General features: G+C 40.1%; 3 protein-coding genes and 2 non-coding genes across 10 annotated transcripts in view; 2 read left to right on the forward strand and 3 right to left on the reverse strand.

The window, feature by feature from the left end:
* The first annotated feature begins 698 nt into the window (after positions 1-698).
* LOC115634243 lies at positions 699-1,525 on the forward strand. 2 transcript variants are annotated; one of them, XR_003996420.1, is made up of 5 exons: positions 699-828; positions 925-1,009; positions 1,069-1,234; positions 1,292-1,423; positions 1,509-1,525. XR_003996420.1 is itself a non-coding variant. In XM_030531837.1 (4 exons), the coding sequence occupies exons 1-4, from the start codon at positions 826-828 to the stop codon at positions 1,371-1,373; spliced, it is 336 nt and encodes a 111-aa protein (XP_030387697.1). In that variant the 5' UTR covers positions 699-825; the 3' UTR covers positions 1,374-1,461. The 2 variants fall into 2 exon arrangements, 1 of the variants encoding a protein (XP_030387697.1); XM_030531837.1 differs by lacking the exon at positions 1,509-1,525 and having other exon boundaries at positions 1,292-1,461.
* Positions 1,526-1,589: 64 nt separating this feature from the next.
* Positions 1,590-1,661, reverse strand: Trnah-gug. Its single transcript has one exon. It is a non-coding gene; the product is annotated as a tRNA-His (tRNA).
* A 605-nt stretch (positions 1,662-2,266) lies between these two features.
* Positions 2,267-2,338, forward strand: Trnah-gug. Its single transcript has one exon. It is a non-coding gene; the product is annotated as a tRNA-His (tRNA).
* A 289-nt stretch (positions 2,339-2,627) lies between these two features.
* Positions 2,628-19,025, reverse strand: part of LOC115634388 (serine/threonine-protein kinase N) — a 32,178-nt gene continuing 15,780 nt past the window's right edge. The window contains exons 3-12 of one of the 5 annotated variants that reach the window (XM_030532073.1): positions 18,578-18,899; positions 17,517-18,028; positions 10,913-12,223; positions 9,070-9,780; positions 6,730-7,011; positions 5,844-6,476; positions 4,787-5,158; positions 4,605-4,712; positions 4,401-4,541; positions 2,628-4,332 (exon numbers count right to left, since the gene is read on the reverse strand). In XM_030532073.1, coding sequence (XP_030387933.1) covers positions 4,189-4,332; positions 4,401-4,541; positions 4,605-4,712; positions 4,787-5,158; positions 5,844-6,476; positions 6,730-7,011; positions 9,070-9,780; positions 10,913-12,223; positions 17,517-18,028; positions 18,578-18,899 — 4,536 coding nt within the window. In that variant the 3' untranslated portion in view covers positions 2,628-4,188. Of the gene's footprint in view, positions 4,333-4,400; positions 4,542-4,604; positions 4,713-4,786; positions 5,159-5,843; positions 6,477-6,729; positions 7,012-7,144; positions 7,661-9,069; positions 9,781-10,912; positions 12,224-17,516; positions 18,029-18,577; positions 18,900-19,025 lie in introns of those variants that run through there. The other 4 variants (XM_030532075.1, XM_030532074.1, XM_030532076.1 and 1 more) reach the window with 4 other exon arrangements.
* LOC115634389 lies at positions 12,325-15,409 on the reverse strand. Its single transcript, XM_030532078.1, has 4 exons — positions 14,982-15,409; positions 14,634-14,927; positions 14,402-14,578; positions 12,325-14,256 (listed from the first exon to the last, which is right to left on the reverse strand). The coding sequence occupies exons 1-4, from the start codon at positions 15,264-15,266 to the stop codon at positions 12,532-12,534; spliced, it is 2,481 nt and encodes an 826-aa protein (XP_030387938.1). The 5' UTR covers positions 15,267-15,409; the 3' UTR covers positions 12,325-12,531.

Below are 19,025 nucleotides of genomic sequence, written 5' to 3' on the forward strand. Positions count from 1 at the left end.
CGAATGAGTATCGCCTTTCTTGCGCTTTACTTATATAGCCACTGGCCAGGACTCGTCGGATTCTGCGCCAAATTTCGTCGGTTTCGTTCAACCTATTCGGCACTTAACGATGCTGCTCGTTCCTCTCCGTCACGTGCAATTTGCCGGTAAAGTTTGTATTTTTGTTTTGATTTTGTTGTTTTGCTAGTTGTTGCCGGAGCTGTTCTCAGTTTTCTTATAGTGCCATGTGATTCGGTTTATGTTATTATTCATGTATGTGTAAATATGTATGTACATATGTATGCCTGTTTCTTCAAACAAAATTTTACAAAATGTTTGAGGTAGAACCACCGAACATAAAATGAAGTTTTTACGTAGTTTAAAAGGCGAACAGCCTATAAAAATATGATTGCTGCTCAGCTGAGAATGTTTACAAAATCTTTTTAGTTTTAGTTTGTTTGTTTAGTTTTAATTAAGTTATTTAATTTTTAAAATTGTCAACAAATGTAATCATTGTTAAAAATGTGTCACATTTTAAAAGAATTTTATTCGCGCTTTAATAGCGTAAATCGAAATAAAAATATCGATATACAAAAGTGTACTTTTTGCTCATTCCTGAAGCACCGCGGCGATACATCGATAATTTTTAATACATTTATGTACATCGAGGGATGGGCTGATTAGTTGACAAACATATGTTTCGAAGGGTAGCTTACTTACCAAAAACAATGCTATTTCCTGACCTTACCACGAACCGAGAGTACTTAATGTTAAGAGCACAGATAGTTAGGTATCGCAAAACACTCTTCGTATAATTTAAAAAACACTTCAAACAGTTTGCTAACAATGGTAAGCTCAAACGACAACACAGTGACTATTTAACAACACAATGATGTGGTTGCATGTACAAAGTAAATAATTATAAACAAACACATTTTTTATTAGCTGCAACAGCGAGTCCTTCAGACAGGTGGCATGGATGCCATAAATTCAGCTCTAGCTAAGCAAGTTTGCACTGATTTAATGAAAGGTATTATATTAGGAATATATGTATGTATTTTACCAAAATTAATTAGCTCATTCTCACAGATAATAATCTAACAAATATTAAAATCGACTACGATAAGGATTTGGAGGCTGTTTATTTATGGTCACAATATGAAGATGGACGTCTTGTGGCATTCCTACCCACACTGTACTCCAAATCTATCGACTTTACATTAGTGAATAATCTTCAACAAAAACTGAGTAGTAGGTGAGCTTAATTTGAAATCGCTTGCCTGCAGTGTGTACAATTTCTTTCTAATTGCAGCATCACATTTTTGGCCATTGTAGATAACACTGCAAACATTCTATATTACCAAATCTCAAATAAGCTATTAGAAAAGCAATGATCATTAGCTTATTTAGCTATTATTTGCATGTATGGGATAGATATACGCATGTATGTATGTTTATATTATTAGATTACCAAAATTGTAATAATATACATGTGTTTTCTTTTTAAATAATTAAATTATTTATCTAAGATGTTTATAAGAAATTACTCGGAAAAAGTAAAAAAAGTAAAATTGTGCCCATTCCGTGAGAATGCCTCGTTTTCAGAGCATTGCCGAGACCAGGATTCGAACCTGGGTTGCCACGGCCACAACGTGGAGTCCTAACCACTAGACGATCACGGCTGTTGGGCACTTGTGTAACTGGGCTGCATAATGCTATATTTATTTATTAAGCTAGGTTGTACACTACTGATGCATTGATGTATTTGAGCTTTAAGCTTCTACCTTCTCGTGTCAAATAAAAGCTCATTTATTATGGTATTGTTATAAGCCGATGTAGTCGATTTCAAAAAGGTGAGAGAATCAATTTGTAATATAGAATTAACATCATATAATAAATACAATCAATATTAATATTTTTTCAAATCCTTTTTTGCACAAAACAAAACTAATATTGTCGTTTGTATAAAAGTTCAATAATATATACTACCTACCCATCATCTAATAAAGCATGATTTCAAAATTACTTGCCGTTTAAAAATTCTGTAAGAGTGGTCTCTTATCTAAAAAATCGCAAACTGTCGTGTTATGGCTAATTCTGTAAGCCTATTCCGTAGCATAAAATTTAAAAAATAATAATAATGTATACTGCTTTGATACACTATCAAATATATAACATATGAATTTTCTAAAAAAAAAAGACTTGAAGTGAAATTGATCAAACTGCTCTATGTTTTGTAAACAAACAAAAATAGCAATTTGCTGGCTTGATTCATCAGTGCTCAACAGCCGTGATCGTCTAGTGGTTAGGACTCCACGTTGTGGCCGTGGCAACCCAGGTTCGAATCCTGGTCTCGGCAATATTCCAATATAAAGGAGTATTCTCACGGGGGGGCAATCGTTCTTTTTTTTTTAGTGTATTTACCTTTTTTATTGCAAATAACAAATTTGAGTTTGAAGTAAAACAGAATTGGCTTTATAATTTAATTTAATTATCTCATAAATAAAGAACGGCCTTTCACATCCCACATGGGTCTCTCAATTTCATAAGATCGTGATTGAGCGATTTAAGAATCATGATAAAGGAACGCAGACGTTTGGGTTAAAAGGACTTACCATATTCAGATCAAAAAAGTCAAACAAGCGATATAGGTATACATACATTCTTATTACATATGTTGTAGATATATTTATTCAATAAATGTTATGAATATTGGTACTGCAGAGCTGCATAAATAACATTGTTTCCGCATGGTTCTTAGATTAGCTTGAAGGCGCATAATCAAATTTATAATTAAAACATAAATTGTGTATATAATTAGGCATTCTAATTTAAATAAAGCATTAAAATAAAAATATTTCTTAATTGTAAAACAAATTGATTGCATGCAATTGAACCTTCTAGTTTAAAATTTTCGATCGTAAAATTCATAAAAATGCTCAAAGCAATTAATTTTAGAAGTACAATAATAAATAACAATTTTATAAGCATTCATGTATATGTATGTATGTATATCATTAAAATATTACAATTTAGACGCTTGGCAAATGAGTTGCCAAACGCTCGAATATACAATTTAAAATATAGATCTGTTCTCGGTGCATAGATATGCATGTACGTGTATATAAATGGTATATAAGTGGTATTGATTAGTAGTATTAATATGTTATATCTCTTGCATGTGCATATAAATAATTATCTTTCCATTTTGCGGATTAAAATAAGTTATGTATATGAAATTTTAAATATATTCATATGTTTAACTTTGATGTGCTTGCTTATATGGTTATGTTGAACAGAAATATATGAAAAATATATAAGTTTATATCTCTCTTTTCGCAACAACATTTTCTTCGTTACTTCTTCTATCGCTTGTAAAGTAGCTTTGTATATCTGTCTTCTATAAAATATAACCCTCTTTACAAAATCTGTCCAAAAACTATAAAAATTGCATATAAGGCTTTCAAAAGTTATCAGACTATTCAATGCATTTACTGAAAACTACTACCTGTCTGTCGTCCTCCATAAATATTAATGCTGATCATGTGACAACTTATTTATTGACATGATTTCTATTTTGGGGTTTGAAACTTCATAGATCGTGATGTAATGACTGATTGTAGGAAAATGCTTTCTTTGATAAGCCACAGCATGTAAGCGTGGCAATAATATAGATATAGATTTCATGTAGGATGCCTAAAAGTCATTGATTTCGATTCTAAAAATACTGAATTGACGCATTTAATGGAGGATTACGTGAAATCTACTTTATATCACGCATCTGTAAACAGGCAGTTTTAACAATATAACTGATCCGAGACCATGACTTTTAGGCATCGTACAAAACACCCTATTATATTGAATATTCTCAAATATGTAGACACATGTAAAGCAACACTCTCACGGTAAATACATCTGTTTAAATATATATGTACTTGTATATACTAACGTAAGGATATTTTATATTAAACGTATTCATAATTTTAACTGGACTTAAGCAATTTATAAATTATCTATCAGTTTAACTAATAAAGATATTTACGATTGATGAGCTTTGCGGGGTCTATATGTGGTCTATATGTGTAGCTTTTAGTACTGGCTGGTAAACACAAACACACTACACCAATAGTGAGGCACATTTCAGAGAACTAGTAATTACTACTTGGAGTCCAGCAAAAATTCTAACGCCTATTATTGATAAGTAAGGAATTAACACCACTCCGCCGTATATGAAAAGTCCTGGAAGAGCAATTGTTCATCTTCGGATAAATGGCGCGGTTCTTTTGGTGGTGTTAATTGTGCCTTCTCAGATGTGAATTCCTCGTCAAAGTTTGAAACGTCCTCCAAATGGTTCTGCATGACAAGCATAAAAACCAGAAATATATATATTGGATGTCAAGGCCAACAAAAGAAAAACTTACAATTGTTGGAACAAACGGTGGCTTCACTTTCCTTAGCAGCAAATCATCCCACACAATTGAGCGGAAGAAGGCCTGTTTCTTGACATCCTCTGCGTCACGTTCCGATGAGCCCAGTCGGCGCTCTGGATTTTTCCTCAATAGCTGCAATTATTGACGAGATTTTTGGCATTAGCTTTTGTATATTATTGATAATAATTTACTTACCCTTCGCATTACGGCTATGGCCTCGAGTGAGAGGAAACGCGGATAGCGCACTTCATCATTAACAATCGAATCGAATACCTCTTCCTCATCGTCGCCCGGGAAGGGGGACTGTACAAAAACAAAAATATTGTTAGATCGATCATTCATTTCCACTAAATATATGCTAAGACGTTTTTACTTACCTCTCCAACCAGCATTTCAAAGATCAGCACACCTAGGCCCCACCAATCCACTGCACGAGTGTACGAAGTCTCTGTTAGGACTTCGGGTGCCAAAAATTCAGGAGTGCCGCAGAAGGTACCCGTACGATCGCCAAAGCCCATGCCCTCCTTGCACAGACCAAAATCAGCTATCTTCACATAACCGTCCGTGTCCAACAGCAAATTATCCAATTTCAAATCGCGATAGATTATTTTATTCTCATGCAAATACTGTAGTCCTAGCACGACGCAAGCAGCATAGAAGACAGCACGTGGCTCCAAAAACACATCCGTGTGTATATGCATCATCAGATCTCCACCGGCTGCGTATTCCATTACAAAGCACACGTGTTGCTAGCGATGAAAAATACATTTTACATAATAATAATAATTGTATATTGCACTTAAACTAATTAATTAACTAAAAAACACAGCATACCCAAAAGAAAATAACATTACATGTGCGCAATAATTATTTTTTCGAATTGCAGACATGACCGGATATCCGTTTGTAGTTCATTTAAAGAAATGAGTTCACGATTCCACCGAGAAATGTGAAACTCACCTACTAACAATGAAGAAGTTTTGGACGGAAAATTCATTCTATAACAACTATTTGGCTCTGTATAGCTTGGAGGGCTAGGCGCTTGTTACTTGGTTAATCTTTGAATATTGGTTGTATATGAAGAGTAGTTTTCAATGAAGCAGACGGACATACTCCTATCTGCTTGTATCGCTAGGTTTATCCTATCTTAGCATATCATTATTTAAGCTAACCAGCAATTTTTGTTTTAGTAGCTTCGCAGGATATTAAGAGGTAAACTCTGCAAGCAAGAGATATATTACCAAATAAGAGGACCATAAAGGCAATTGTTAGGCAAGTCTATATGGAACATGTCCCAGTAGGAAACACATATTTTGAATACAAAATATCACAAAGGGACCTAATCTTTTTCTTTAGAGATAATAGCAATTATATTCAAGTAAACTTTAAATCTTCTTTAAATGCGTGTAAGCACCTTTCGAGTGCAAAACTCACCTCTGTCTGGAAGCACGAGTATAGATTGACTAAGAACGGATGCCGCATCGCGTTGGCCACCTCAAAGATGCGCTTTTCACTGAGCAGTGATTCGACCTCATCTCGGGCTATGATGTCGCCCTTCTTGAGCGCCTTGATGGCATAGTACTGCTGGTTGGTGCGGAGCTGGGCCAGAATGACTTTGCCAAAGTGACCCCGACCGAGCACGCTCAGCAAACGGAAGTTGTCCATGGAGAGCATGCCAGACTGCATCGACTGCCGTGCTTCGCTAGAAGCTGCGGCTTCCCGATATTGTAGGCCACGTGCAACATTGCGACGTTGTTGAGCAGCGCTTGAGGATGATGCTGGGGTGTAAACGGAAGCTGCTGCAGCGGCTTTGGCCACATTGAGTTCGTATTGATTGGCATATATGGGCTGCTGTTGCTGCTTATGTTGTTGTTGCTGCTGCTGCTGCTGCTTTTCTTGTTGGCCACGCTGTGTCGGCTGTGGGAACTGCGGAGCGGTCGGTTTACTGCCATAAATGGTGGGTGTGGGTGGTTCCTGTATAATCGGCGATGACTGCACAAATGTTAACTGTTGCTGCTGATTATTGTTGCTGCTGCCCACATGAAGCTTGCCCAGTGGTGGAATTATCTGTGACAAAGAAAGGAAGTGAGAGAAGGGAGAGTGGAGGACAATTGTTTGCAGCGTGAAATAAAACGAGCAAACAAACGGCATTTTTTTTTTTTCAATTTAATAACAACGCAAAAGGAAACTAAAGTCTTAGACTAGGGCGAGCGCATGTTAGTGTAGACATTCAATTATTAATTAATTTAAAAAAAAAGAGCTCTGAATAATTAATAATGATCGGATGTTTCGTTGCCATTCCACCCCAACTTTACTTTACCTGCGCCACCACGGCTGATTCATTTTCATTTCCTATACGTATTTGTTCTGTCTCTTTTGAAGGCGCACTGCGAAATTCTTGTATGGTTTCTGGCAAGACAATTTCGATTATTTGCGAACCTGCTGCTGACGCTATTGACGCCGTGTCAAGCTCCTCGGTAACACAATTAGGCGCCGTTGTTTCGGTTTCGGTTACGATTACGGTTTCTGTTTCTGTCGCCGTAGTAGGGGCGATAATTGTTCGGATGGGTTCAAGAGTTATATGTACAAGATTGATTTGAGCCTGCAATAGATGTATTTCTTTTATACTTGTAATATGCATCAGGGGCGTCAGAGCGGTTTATTGACAGAAAAACAATTGTTTTGCACACCATAGATGGAAACACAAAGCACAAACAATTATGATTGACACGTACTGGACTGATGGTGCTGGGTGGTGCTGGTGGCAGGAATGTTGACAGCGGTTTGTTGCACAATGCTGGACATAACAAAACATTTTGAACTGGTGACCCCGTCATCGATAAATTTTGCTGATAATTGCCCAAAGGTTGCATGCGCATTGCGCAAATCTGACGCACAACTTGTGAGAGCACGTTAAATGTTGGTAATATCATAATGGTGCTGAATAGTGCATTAAATGCCGACGTTGACACATCTTAGCATTATATTGTCCGAGCAATAGAGAGACAGCGAGCAAGCGAGAGAGAGAAAGAGTGAGATGAAGCGCAACGAGCCTTCAAAATTCGATTTGCGCGAATTCTATTGGCACGAACACGGTCTACAAGTGGGAAAATAAAACTGAAAGCCGTAAAATGCAAATGTCATGACCAAAGGCCACCGAACGGACCGTTTAACATTTTTGCGTCTTTTGGCTAAAAACTGCTGTAAACAACACTCAAGAGAATTCAGATTCTAGAGCGCAAGTACCTTCTACCATATATTGTCGCGACTAAGTATGCGTTTACTTTCGAAGAAAAGGCTTTCTGTGACAGTCATGCCATGTGACGTCAGCGTGGAAATATTGACCATTATATATATACATACAAACATATATAGTATTAATGATATTTGTGAAAGTTGACAATTGGCACGTGAAGTGGCACGCTGTTTCTCGCCTTCCTCTCCTTTAATGCTAACATTTTGCTTTCTTATTTTCTTCTTCTGTTGACAATAAACACGTATATATTTTGAAATGCTATATTTAAATTTTTCTTTAATATAATGCTGAATTTGCGCAGAATTATGCATTTGCTGAAAGTCTGTTGGCCTCTACATATTATTCAAATTTTCACATGTATGATCATTTCTACACTTTCCAAAGGTAGACACTAGCCAGCTATTGTTATTGGAATACGGACTGGGATTGTGATTGTGTAATTGTGTTTATCATGATATAAGATTATTTTCCAATTTAATGTTATTATTCAGAGCCTTTTTTGTATAATATTATATCTACATATTAGAGTTTAGTAAAATTTAATTGCTGAGTCAAGACAAGCGGTTATGTGCACATTATTTGCAGCTCTAGTTAATTATATAATAACTCTGTTAGTGTAGTAGTAAAAATAATTGAGATGATCTTGATATGAGTTAGTCCTTATAGTTTAGTTTGATAAAATGTCTGAATATATCGTGCACGACGTTGATTTTCTATTTTTGTGTGGGTTTGGACAATCACGTGCGAGGACAAGAACGGCACAATTAGTTACCAAGCGATTGCATTTAAACAATTAGCTAACTAAGTGAAGCAAATTGAGCAACAAATCAAGAAAAGAAAACAAACATATATTACAAATTAAATACATTAAAGGTGTCAGTTAAACAGAACCAATAAACGTACGATCATTAAACATTCAATTTATAATTAAGTCCATGGCATTCGTTCATGGCATACTTTCTCGCGATTCTTTGTTTTCTAAACGATTTATCGACTTTAAAGAACTTAATATAAGTATAATAACGTAAATTCTAATTAAATTAACTCTTGCTCTCATAGTATCTTAATGGGTAGACATGCTTCATTTTCCATTGAATTCAGAAATGTGTTAAAATCCAGAAATTGTTTACTTTTAAAAATAATAATAATAGGGAAGGATTTGTCATTGGGATGTCCTTTCCAAATTATTCAAATAGTTACACGTAAAATTGTGAAAAGATTTCTAAAAGGTTTGAAACTTTTAAATATTTAAATAATTCCTTCTGTAAAATTTTATTTTTATTTGAAAAGTATTAATTGCATCTACATTCCTTGATACTATGAGTGCTTTTCATGAGTGGAAAATGTTAAAAGACAAAATATATAATAACCCCAAAGCGAAAAAACAAATGAAAACCACCTAACCTCTACACAGGTTCGATCAATCGCACTGGAACTATGGCTGATCTCAGTAATCAGGCGATTGGCCCGGTCTGTGTCAGCATTAAGGCAATAATCGTCGTCGTCATCGGGATACTCGATTAGGGGCATAGTGCTGGGTGCCGGAGATGGTGGCATTGGATCCTCATCGTTGGCACTGCGTCCGCCAAGGAGCACTGGCGGCAGCGTTAGGACTGGACGGTGCAGCAGATGATCCACAGAATTGATTGACTTTTGTGGCTCAACATCGACGCGCATCAGGGCGCGAGGATGTTTCTCGGTCTGCAACTGAAATTGTTCGCGTATTGGTAACTTCATCTCAAAACAATTACAATCGCTTGAGCGGGCGGGCGATAGAATGGTTAATGTTTCATTGCTGCCGACGACATGGGGGGGCATTGGAGAGATTTGGCTGGACGCCATGGACGGCTGGCGTATTATTTCTGACTGACTAGTATGCTGGGCAAGCCACTGCGATGTTTCGAGCGCATTCGGTTCGCTAAAACGCTGTGCCCCAAGGCTTTTGTGTTTTTCATCATATTGAAGTGGTCGTGACAATGCTCGTTGCTCGTTTTCCCCAAATGTTTCCGGCTGTTCGAGCTGCAGCTTTTCCGTGTGCCACTCTGGGTGGGGCCGGCGAAGTGTGTTCGGATGTGAGTCCATAGCAGAGAGGAATTCAAATGCCTCTAATGCTTCCTGCAACTGTCGGCGGTTAACAAAATCATGGCCAAGCGCACGAACAGATGAAAACACACACAGTGAGTGGGGAATAGAGGGCGAGTGACGGAAAAAGAATAAACACAGAGTGTTGATAATGTTGTGCACCATGACAAACACCCGCACAGCGACACACACACACACCGAAGTAACAACGACAACACAGATCCATCCCAACAAGGACAATAGTGAGGACACTGTCGTTGTGGATGTATTCTGCTTTCTTTTGAAATGTGGACAGGACAATTGAATGTCATGATTCAAAGAGCAGAAGAGTATGATGTCAACTATGAATCAAGCAAAAAGCTGTATGTGTTTGCATGCGATGAGCTTATAATGATGTGCATACATAATAGATCTAATGTAAATAAAGCCTACTTCTCAATGCTGCCACCTATTGTCAGTCACATTCAGTTCGTAGCATCGGATTGCGATTTGTAGATTAAACAGTTCGTCAACAACACATAAGATAACGTACAATCTATTTCTATGTAATAAAAGAATTATACCTATGCCAACATTTGTTATAATATAGGGAGTAAGCTTAGCATTACTTCCTTGGTAATGAAAATCTTGTGATTTGGAGGCTAGACTTCCTATATTCGTCGTTTTAAAAAACATCGCATTAGCTATGGTCAGACAGGCAAATAATTTCCCCGAAAATAACATACAAGCTTCTTCGGGATTTACTATTTAAAGCCTACTTGAAAAAAAAAAATGTGTATGCAAATTATTTGCATGTCTGACCACACGGCCCGCCTACACAGGTACTCAAACATATGTATAATTCTTTCAAGACGGTAAATAATAAATAAATACAAATCGTTAAAAAATGAAAATCGAAACGAAAAACCAACACCAAAGGTAGTCATTAAAGGATAACATCTATATAGATACAAGGATTATCAGAGTTGGAGTTGGCGCTGAATTAAGCTACAGGATCAAGTTTATTGAAATATACATAAATATGCATATTTGGAGGGGTGATATTTTCTGTACAATTTAAGCGGGAGCTCGTCAAATGATATGGATATGACAAGAATGTACAAAGTATAATTATAAGAGTAGCATTAAAGAGCTGTACGTTAGCGGAGTAGCGCGATGCACTTACCTCTTGATCTATTGCCGTGGGCGAGGGAGTAGCCTTTGCCAATGGAGGCGGTGGTGGCGCTGTTGTTGGCGGAGTCCTGCTAGACCCTTGTGTAGCCTGTGACTTGTTCGATATTTGTAAATGAAGCGAATTTGGCCTGTTGCTGGTTGGTACAAAGGAAGCTGCCGCCGAAGTTGTGGCCACGGAAGGAGATTCAGGCGGCAGTACGTTGACGCCATGCATTGACAGAGGCCGCATTCCACTAAGTCCGCTCATATCGGGATCTGGGTACTCGCCTGGGGTCTCCACATGTTCGTGCAGACCCGCATCGGGATCGTATTCCATATTTTGCGCTTGCTCACCGGGAGAATACGGCTCAGGCTCTTCAGCCAGCGCATCCGAAGAGGGAGTACGCGATATGGGTGATTCAGAATCACGGGTTCCGGCCCCCGGCAAGCCTGTGGGGACAGACGAGCCAGAGCCACCACTAAGGTGCACATGGTTGGGAGCATTTCGTTTAAGCAGACGACCCCAGGTGGCCACATTAATGTTCATTTGTTTGGCACGCGGTATATTCTTGGCTTGCTGCCGGTTGAAGATCATACGCTGGCGTCGCAGCTTCGGCTTTTGTGATATCATTGGATTAAGGAATTTGATTTCCGCAAAGAGAAGACCTTGCGGCTCCAGCTGTAGTGCCATGCCGTGGCGCACATCATCAATAAACTCCTCGAGACGGAGCACCTTGACGGCACAAAGCGAACGCCAGTCGCGCCAATAGACACCAATCTCGAGCTCCCGGGAACGGTCTAGATCGATGGAAAAGCGCTGATCCCAGGCCTGTTGTGAGCACGGCTTCCATGATGTCTGACCCACCGTAATGTTGTCCAACTTGATAACGGCCATAATTTCCGTGGAAGTCTCATCCTTAACGGAGTAACTTTTAGAGCTGCTGCGCGAGGTGACACCCTTAACGAAACTGCGCAAATCGCCTGGACTGGAGGTGTTGTCCTTGTCGCGCCGCGAACGGCCAGGCACATCTTCGAGCAAATCCTGACAGCCCATAAGACGTACCTCCAATTTACCGGTAACGCTGGCACAGCGACCCAGTGATGATACTGATTGGTATGGCTTGCCACTATATAGACCACCCTGACTGCCTTGTAACGAGGTATACGTTACCGGGGCCGGCGAGGTAGACTGCTGTACAATCTGAAGTTCGGTCTTTAGCAATAGAGCCGCGGGCGAGTCTGGAGGCAACTCATGACGCCGCAAGTCCAGGGAATAGCGCAAGAGATCAAGTTTTCGAGAGGACTCAGATAAACGGCCATGTGCCTGTAAAAGTAAACGAACGAATATAAATTGGTAAATCAAATTTTTTTCAAAAAAACACTTCCTTCATCTCATTAAATAAATTCAAAAGACAACGATAATGATTCGTTTAAAGACTACTTTATTAAGACACAATTAAATAAATTGATTCAGCGCACATTCTGTTGTGAAAGGAACATTGTCGATGACATAATTCTAGGCAAAACAATTGGGCTGGTTGAGTTAATTTGTTATGTTAAGTTATGTTATTAAATGCAAGTGAAATATAAAACTATCCAGGGCAAAAGTGAGGTTCCACTTCTCTCTGTAAATCAGGTTCGACGCAGCACGGGTCGCTCGCCTAAAGAGAAGGCGCGTCCACGAACATAAAAACGCTCGGCTAGCCAACGCTGGCAGCTTTCACATTGACAATTTGGATTCTTGGTAGGTCCGACGTGATGGCCCGGCTTACGCACGGCGACTACATTGCCAAACCTCAATGCCTTTTCTAGATGTTCGTTCGTATAGCCAGACAACGCAATAGAGGGGATGCAGGGACTCTCACGTGATATATCAAAGCGACGGGGAATCTGCGGTACAGGCGATATCGAGGATATGTTGAATGTGGCTGCTGATGTGGTCGTGGGTGGCGCCTCACTGCCACTCCGTATGAGGCTCGAGGGTACAACTGTGGCCACAGACAGCAATTGCTGCGAGCTTTGCTCCAATGACGACAATGAGGATGCGTTTAGGCTCAGGTTGTCACGCGCCTCACTCTTCCAGCGTTGAAAATGGGGTGAGTAATTAGGACTCAGTTGCGAGGTATTAGCCAGTGTGGCATTCCCAACTCCTGACGTTGGCGCTGCACCCCTTTGCGTCTGGTTTTGAGGGCCAAAGAACTGAAGAAACCCTGGCCGGTTACGTGGAAAGTGCGATGATTGATGTAAGTAGGCAGGCTGCGATGAAGCAGCCGTAGAAGGCTCCTGCATTGGAAGTACATGTTGTCGCAGCTGTCGTGACGCCTCACTGTGCAACGCTCGGCCGGGATAGGCGTGAAAAACATTGGTGTCTGAAAAAGCGTCGGACTCAGAAGGCAGCGTGTCGCTGCGTTGAAAAGAACTAGAAAACGGAGAGTCGCGCTGTGATTGCACTTCTGAGATGGTCTGCAGGTGCGGTGATTGAACTGGTGGGGCGCAGGTGGGTGACGCCGCAGGCGTCGGCTGCTGCGACGAATGCTGACGCGACCATTGTCGCTCCATTTGCTTAATGCGCAGTCGATCTAACGAATTCTCATAATCAAAGCTATTCGACTTGGTCAACGCATAGTCGGTTGTGTCTTCAGGCTCATCCGTCTCTTTCCAAGATGTCTCCACGTTGTCTGCGGCATAGGTAGACGGCACTGCACTGGAAATACTGCTGCAGGTGGCATCGAGTGGCACAGTTGAGCGCGAAGAGTTTGGATAGACACTGCTCAATGTGTCATCACTGGGCTGACGCATATATTTCTGGCGTAGATTGACTAATTTGGCGGCTCGCTGGTCACCAATGTGCTTTCGAAAGAGGAGTTGCTTGGACTCAGATATTTCTTCGGCTGTGCTGGACTTTGTAATGGCATGGCCAAGATTTAGATCAGACGGTTTTGAATGTTTTGGTTGTAATGTGGCCCCCTGTTGGGCGCCACGGTTTGGATGCGCCAGGCGACGTGGTAAAGCACCACCAGAAACTCGTTTGTGACGCAGCAACATTTGTTCATTGTCCAGCACCGTTTGTCTTGTGGAATTTGAGTCTAAATCGTAGCGCCTACTGCCCTCATTTCCATCCGTGTCTGAACTGGAAGCTTCGCCATCTGCCTGCACTTCATCATCCTCCGAGCCAGTGCAATATACGTCGATGTGCACAGTACGGGGTTTCTTCTGCTGCTGTTGATCACCCAATAGCGATTGCTGTTGCGGCGTACAACCAGGTGCCATGTGTTGTTTTGGCAGCGTCGGAATACGCGGCAGCGACGTAGACCTAAAGGTCGATGAAGGTGTCATTGGTGATGGCGAGTAGGGTGGCTGTAAACAATACATAGCTTATTAGACATTACATATTAAGTTTTTGCAGGTACGAAAAGAGAATTGAAATGTATAGAGGGCTTAAATTTTCCTTGATAGCTTTTCTATATATCTTTATTCTCTTTTTAGGGAGCTTTGGCATTACCACATAAGAGTTAGCCTCCTCCGCATGCCGTTTGTTGGCGAATGACATGAGTGCCTCGGTTGTGGCACGTCGCTGCTCATAGGGACGACGGCGTTCCTCAAAGTACTTTGTCTCCGTATCGCTAGTCTGTGAGAAGGCATCACGTAATGCGAGAATCTTGCCCAACGGTGGAAAGCTCTGTTGTAGGTACTGCATTAGTATTGACCGGAAAAAATGTACCAGGTCGTATTACCTGTTCTGGCGGAACGGTCGTGCCATAAAGGGATGGTTCGTGCTCGACGTTAAGCTCTATGTCGGTAAGTCCTTCATTCTGAGGCAAGAAATCCGCCACAGCTGATATAGTAATGTTGCAAGAGCTTCGACAACGTGTGCCACACATTCCCGCTGATGTCGGCGTCGGCGTTTGTCGTGATCCACGCTGATGCCGCGATGTCTGTGGACTGCCAAAGGCGGAATCAACACCGCCGTCCGGATTAGTGATCGATGAGCTGACCGAACGAAAACTAGTGCCCGTGGCTGTTCCCGCCTGCGAACAATTTGAGAATTAAGTACCGCTCGACAGGCAGCATGTGGGACTTACTTTGAGCTCGGACCTACTATTCCCTGTGGATTGTTTGCATGTTGACGATGTAGATACATCATCCAGATGCTCCTCAGGATCTTCGCAGGGCGCCGACCACTTGTACACCACCCGTACGGGCTGCAGCGGATCATCTGTACTATATTCGCGCTGCACTTGTTCTCCGGCACGCGCAAATTTCAGCTGAGCGCGTACGGTCCACTCGGCGGTAAGCTCATGAGGCAAAGGCGGTCGTCTACTGTCTGCGGTCGGAGGCAGGGTTGCAGAGGACGTATTTGCACTCATCTTCACTTTTTCGTTTTATTTATTACTGGCACTGACGTTTGCTTACATATTGGCCGCGGAGGAACACGTTTTAATCGGATTTATGACGCGCCGCGCGTGTACAAAATGTAATTTGCTGGCAGCATTCATTTATTATATGCACACGGCAACTATTTTATTTATACACACAAAAAATACATATATACTATACACCTAGATAGCATTCATACATGCGTTCACATATGTAGATTAGCGTTGAAATGCGTTGGCTAACGTTTTTTTTCTTTTTTATATAATTTTGCTAAAAATATGCTAAAAGACACATTACTGTCGCCTTTTTTTTACCAACAACTAACACGACAAAATTTAATAAACATTATTAAAACGAAAGTAGAGAACCGCTTTCAAATTAATTTATTAATAAGTATGTATATATGTATCTTTTAATATATGCATATATGTATGTATGTATGAATGGACATACATATAGATTTTTTGTTTGTTGTTTTTGTGGTGCTTTTATTATATTTTGAATTTCATAGAACAATCAATGACGTTGGCACTACACACTTGTGTCTACACACACGACTAAAATACTTTCAGTTTCGCTTGTAAATTGTGTTTCTAATTTTATTTCAGGTTATTTTTAAACGTCTTTAATGTTCATACACATTGCAAGATGACCCCAAAAGCCAAATATCAGCCACAACAAGAAACAATATTTTCAGAAAGAACTTTGCAACTTTGTAAAAATTATGCAATAATCTGATAATAGCCACGACAAACACGATCGTTCGACTAACTTCTAAATCCAAATTTAAAGTGCGTGTAAACACATGGCGTATAAGTAATATCTAGCTGAATGCCCAGTGCCCCACTGCGTATACATGATGTGTGTGTGTGACTCTATGGCCCTCGTCAAAGACTTTGCCAATGCCCTTTAACGTATTTCAAAACGTTCAAATATACGAGTATGTATGAATATTTTTAAAGTTAAAAAAAAAAAAAAAAACGAAAACGAAAACAAATACCGACAAAAATAAAAATTACTCGCTTCAAACGCGTATGCGGCGGCAGCACGCCAAGAATATAACGCACGCGTTGCCTACGACAACTGAAAACAAACTAAATCGGGAGGCTGCTTGCATTAGAAACCAAAATTTCCGCTCTGCCGTTTTCTAACATTTGGCATTTGAGCAACAGACCGCGTGGTACTCTTTTGAAATGTGTGAACAGATGGCTTTCATGGTGCTGAGCACAGTAAAGTGTAAGGAAAAATGAATCTGCACATGTTCACTTACTTATACTTGTACTTTTCTTTTTTATAGGTATGTACATATATAAATCTGTCCTCACTGATTCATTCATGCATACAAGTAGTCTACACGCACATCCCACACTACTGGAGATAGATAAATGAAATTTGCATACCCTTTACGGTGGTAATGATGTGCGAAAAGAAATATTATCGTCGGCCCCAAATGATAAACTAGCGATGGAGCTCATTTGTGCTACAAAGACGAGTTTAGGAAGTTCTAAGCTTCATTAGTTATATATATTGAAAACCTGTGTACGCTAATTTGGGGATTCCCAGACTTTCTTTTGGTTCAGTCTCATCGAATTTAAAGATATGTGAGTACAGAACTAATAGCCTTTATGTTTCTTCAGTCGCAACAACCAGCTGATCCCAACTCTCCCCGGAAATCCAGCGTTGGTTTTGAAGCCTGCTGCTCATTGATATCGTTGTTGGTATTAAATGTTACCTATATCATGTATGTACTTTTATTCAACTTCAAGCAAACACTCGCTAGTATTATTAATGTGAACATCTGAGCTTAACTACTACTGAAAATATCACAATCATGTGTGTATAAAGAACAAACAAAGTATAGCTCGTTTTGTATAAGCTAGTCCCGGCTTTTTCAGGAATCTAACTAAATGAACTTCAGCTTGGTCCTAAATGCATAAACAGGCAGGCATGGTGCACTTCGAGTGGTGCAGTATGCTGTTAAGAAAAACTCAAATACTTTTACATACATACATACTTATATTTCGGCAAATGCATAATTAGCCTACTTTTTATTTAAAACTTAAAAGCAGAGGCACGCGACATATTGTAGAAACTGAATCATAGACCGACCAGTGCCTGGTGCATTCGAAATAAAAACAGACAGACATCGTTTTCTACGTATATATCACCGATAGCTTATAAACTACCTGAATTTTCTTAAAATATAAATTGTTCTCTATTCATAATATTTGGTTACGTACCTCTTGAAGGGCCTTTTTGTCCGGCGCCCGATTTGTCTGTAGCGTGCGGATAACATTCTTTGCGCCATCAACCACGGCAGCTTCGATGCGCAACCGATGACGCAGCTCCTCAATGCGCTCCTCCTGGGTTGTCTCTAAGCTTTGGGGCGCCGTAGCAATGACTACACCGTTCTCATCGGTTATCAAACGCGCCGCTTTTAACCTATCAGCCTGTTCTCGATTCTGTTTGACTTTAATAATGCGCAAGCGAAGAAATTCAATCTTCGCCTTGGAGTCTGCTAGCATTTGGTGAGCCTCAGCCAGAAGCTTTTTATCGCAGCCAATGCCCAGCGACTGAATCATATTCTCTGCACCTGTTTTCACTTTGAGCTCGATCTGCAGTTGCTTTTCCAGCGACGCCAGCACTTTGTCATTCGGCGTAGCTGGTGCGCCATCGGATTTGCTGCCGCCCGAGCCGGGGTGCATGACTGACCCGTCAGCGCCGCTCGACAAGATGTTCGATAGCACGGAATCTGTAAATGATATAAATAAGATTAAATTATGTTTTAAAATAAGGCAATAGATTCTTTGGCTTAGTATTAAAGTCTTCTTTATCATTTAAAGGTACAACGTCAAGGTTTCTTTTTGGTGGAATATACTCGTACACTCAACTCTGTCACTGCTTAGGCTACCTGAGACCACGAAACTACAAATTCCTGTTATAGCTCCCCCAACTTAGCAAGTTGTCCGACACTGAAGAACGTTGTTCTGCTAACTTTTTAAAATGTGTAACCCTTTCTTACATATATACGTATATAAGCTTTTTTAGGGTAACATTATTATATTGGTTATCCTCATCTTCTTTCAGATAACTAACATCTATCTAAGATATAAGTATTTATCATCTTTCTATCATCTATATGTATATCTATTACTTATCTATAATCTTTCTATCATCCGTCTATCATTGATCTGACAACCGATCTATTATCTATAGATCATTCTATCATCTACCTATCATCTCTCCATCATCTTATCTCTGCAAATAATTTAGTTTACAAATAACTAGTTATGATGCTTACCTCGCCCATTGCTGTTAACTGCCGTATTGGCGGATGTCAACAGTATTTGACTCTCCAATTCCTGCAGCTCTGACTTGAGCTCGGCCAATTTGCTGTTGCTCTTCTTAACAAGTACGGCCACATCGCTTAGGGAGCGCCGATCTTTGGCAACTTCGCGCAACTTCTCGGCGCCTTCTTTTATCTTCAGCTCTTTCCGTATCTCTCGACGTATGGCCTCTTTGATCTCCTCGAGGCGTATTGGCATGCAGCTCTCGGGTAGATTATCTGTAAAGCCGTATTTATGACTGAGTTCGTAAAGAACGGGGTGCTTTATGTATTCGCCCTGAAAGTAGGAAGGAAAGATGAAACAAAAACTTATGTGAGATTAAATAAGATTCAATAGTATAATTAAATGTCGCAACATCATTTGAATTTCATTTTGGCTGAAAACGATCAAAGCGTAGCTTCA

This window comes from Scaptodrosophila lebanonensis, unplaced genomic scaffold (assembly GCF_003285725.1).
Source record: "Scaptodrosophila lebanonensis strain 11010-0011.00,11010-0021.00 unplaced genomic scaffold, SlebRS2 tig00000001-arrow-pilon, whole genome shotgun sequence".
Taxonomy (NCBI): Eukaryota; Metazoa; Arthropoda; class Insecta; order Diptera; family Drosophilidae; genus Scaptodrosophila; species Scaptodrosophila lebanonensis.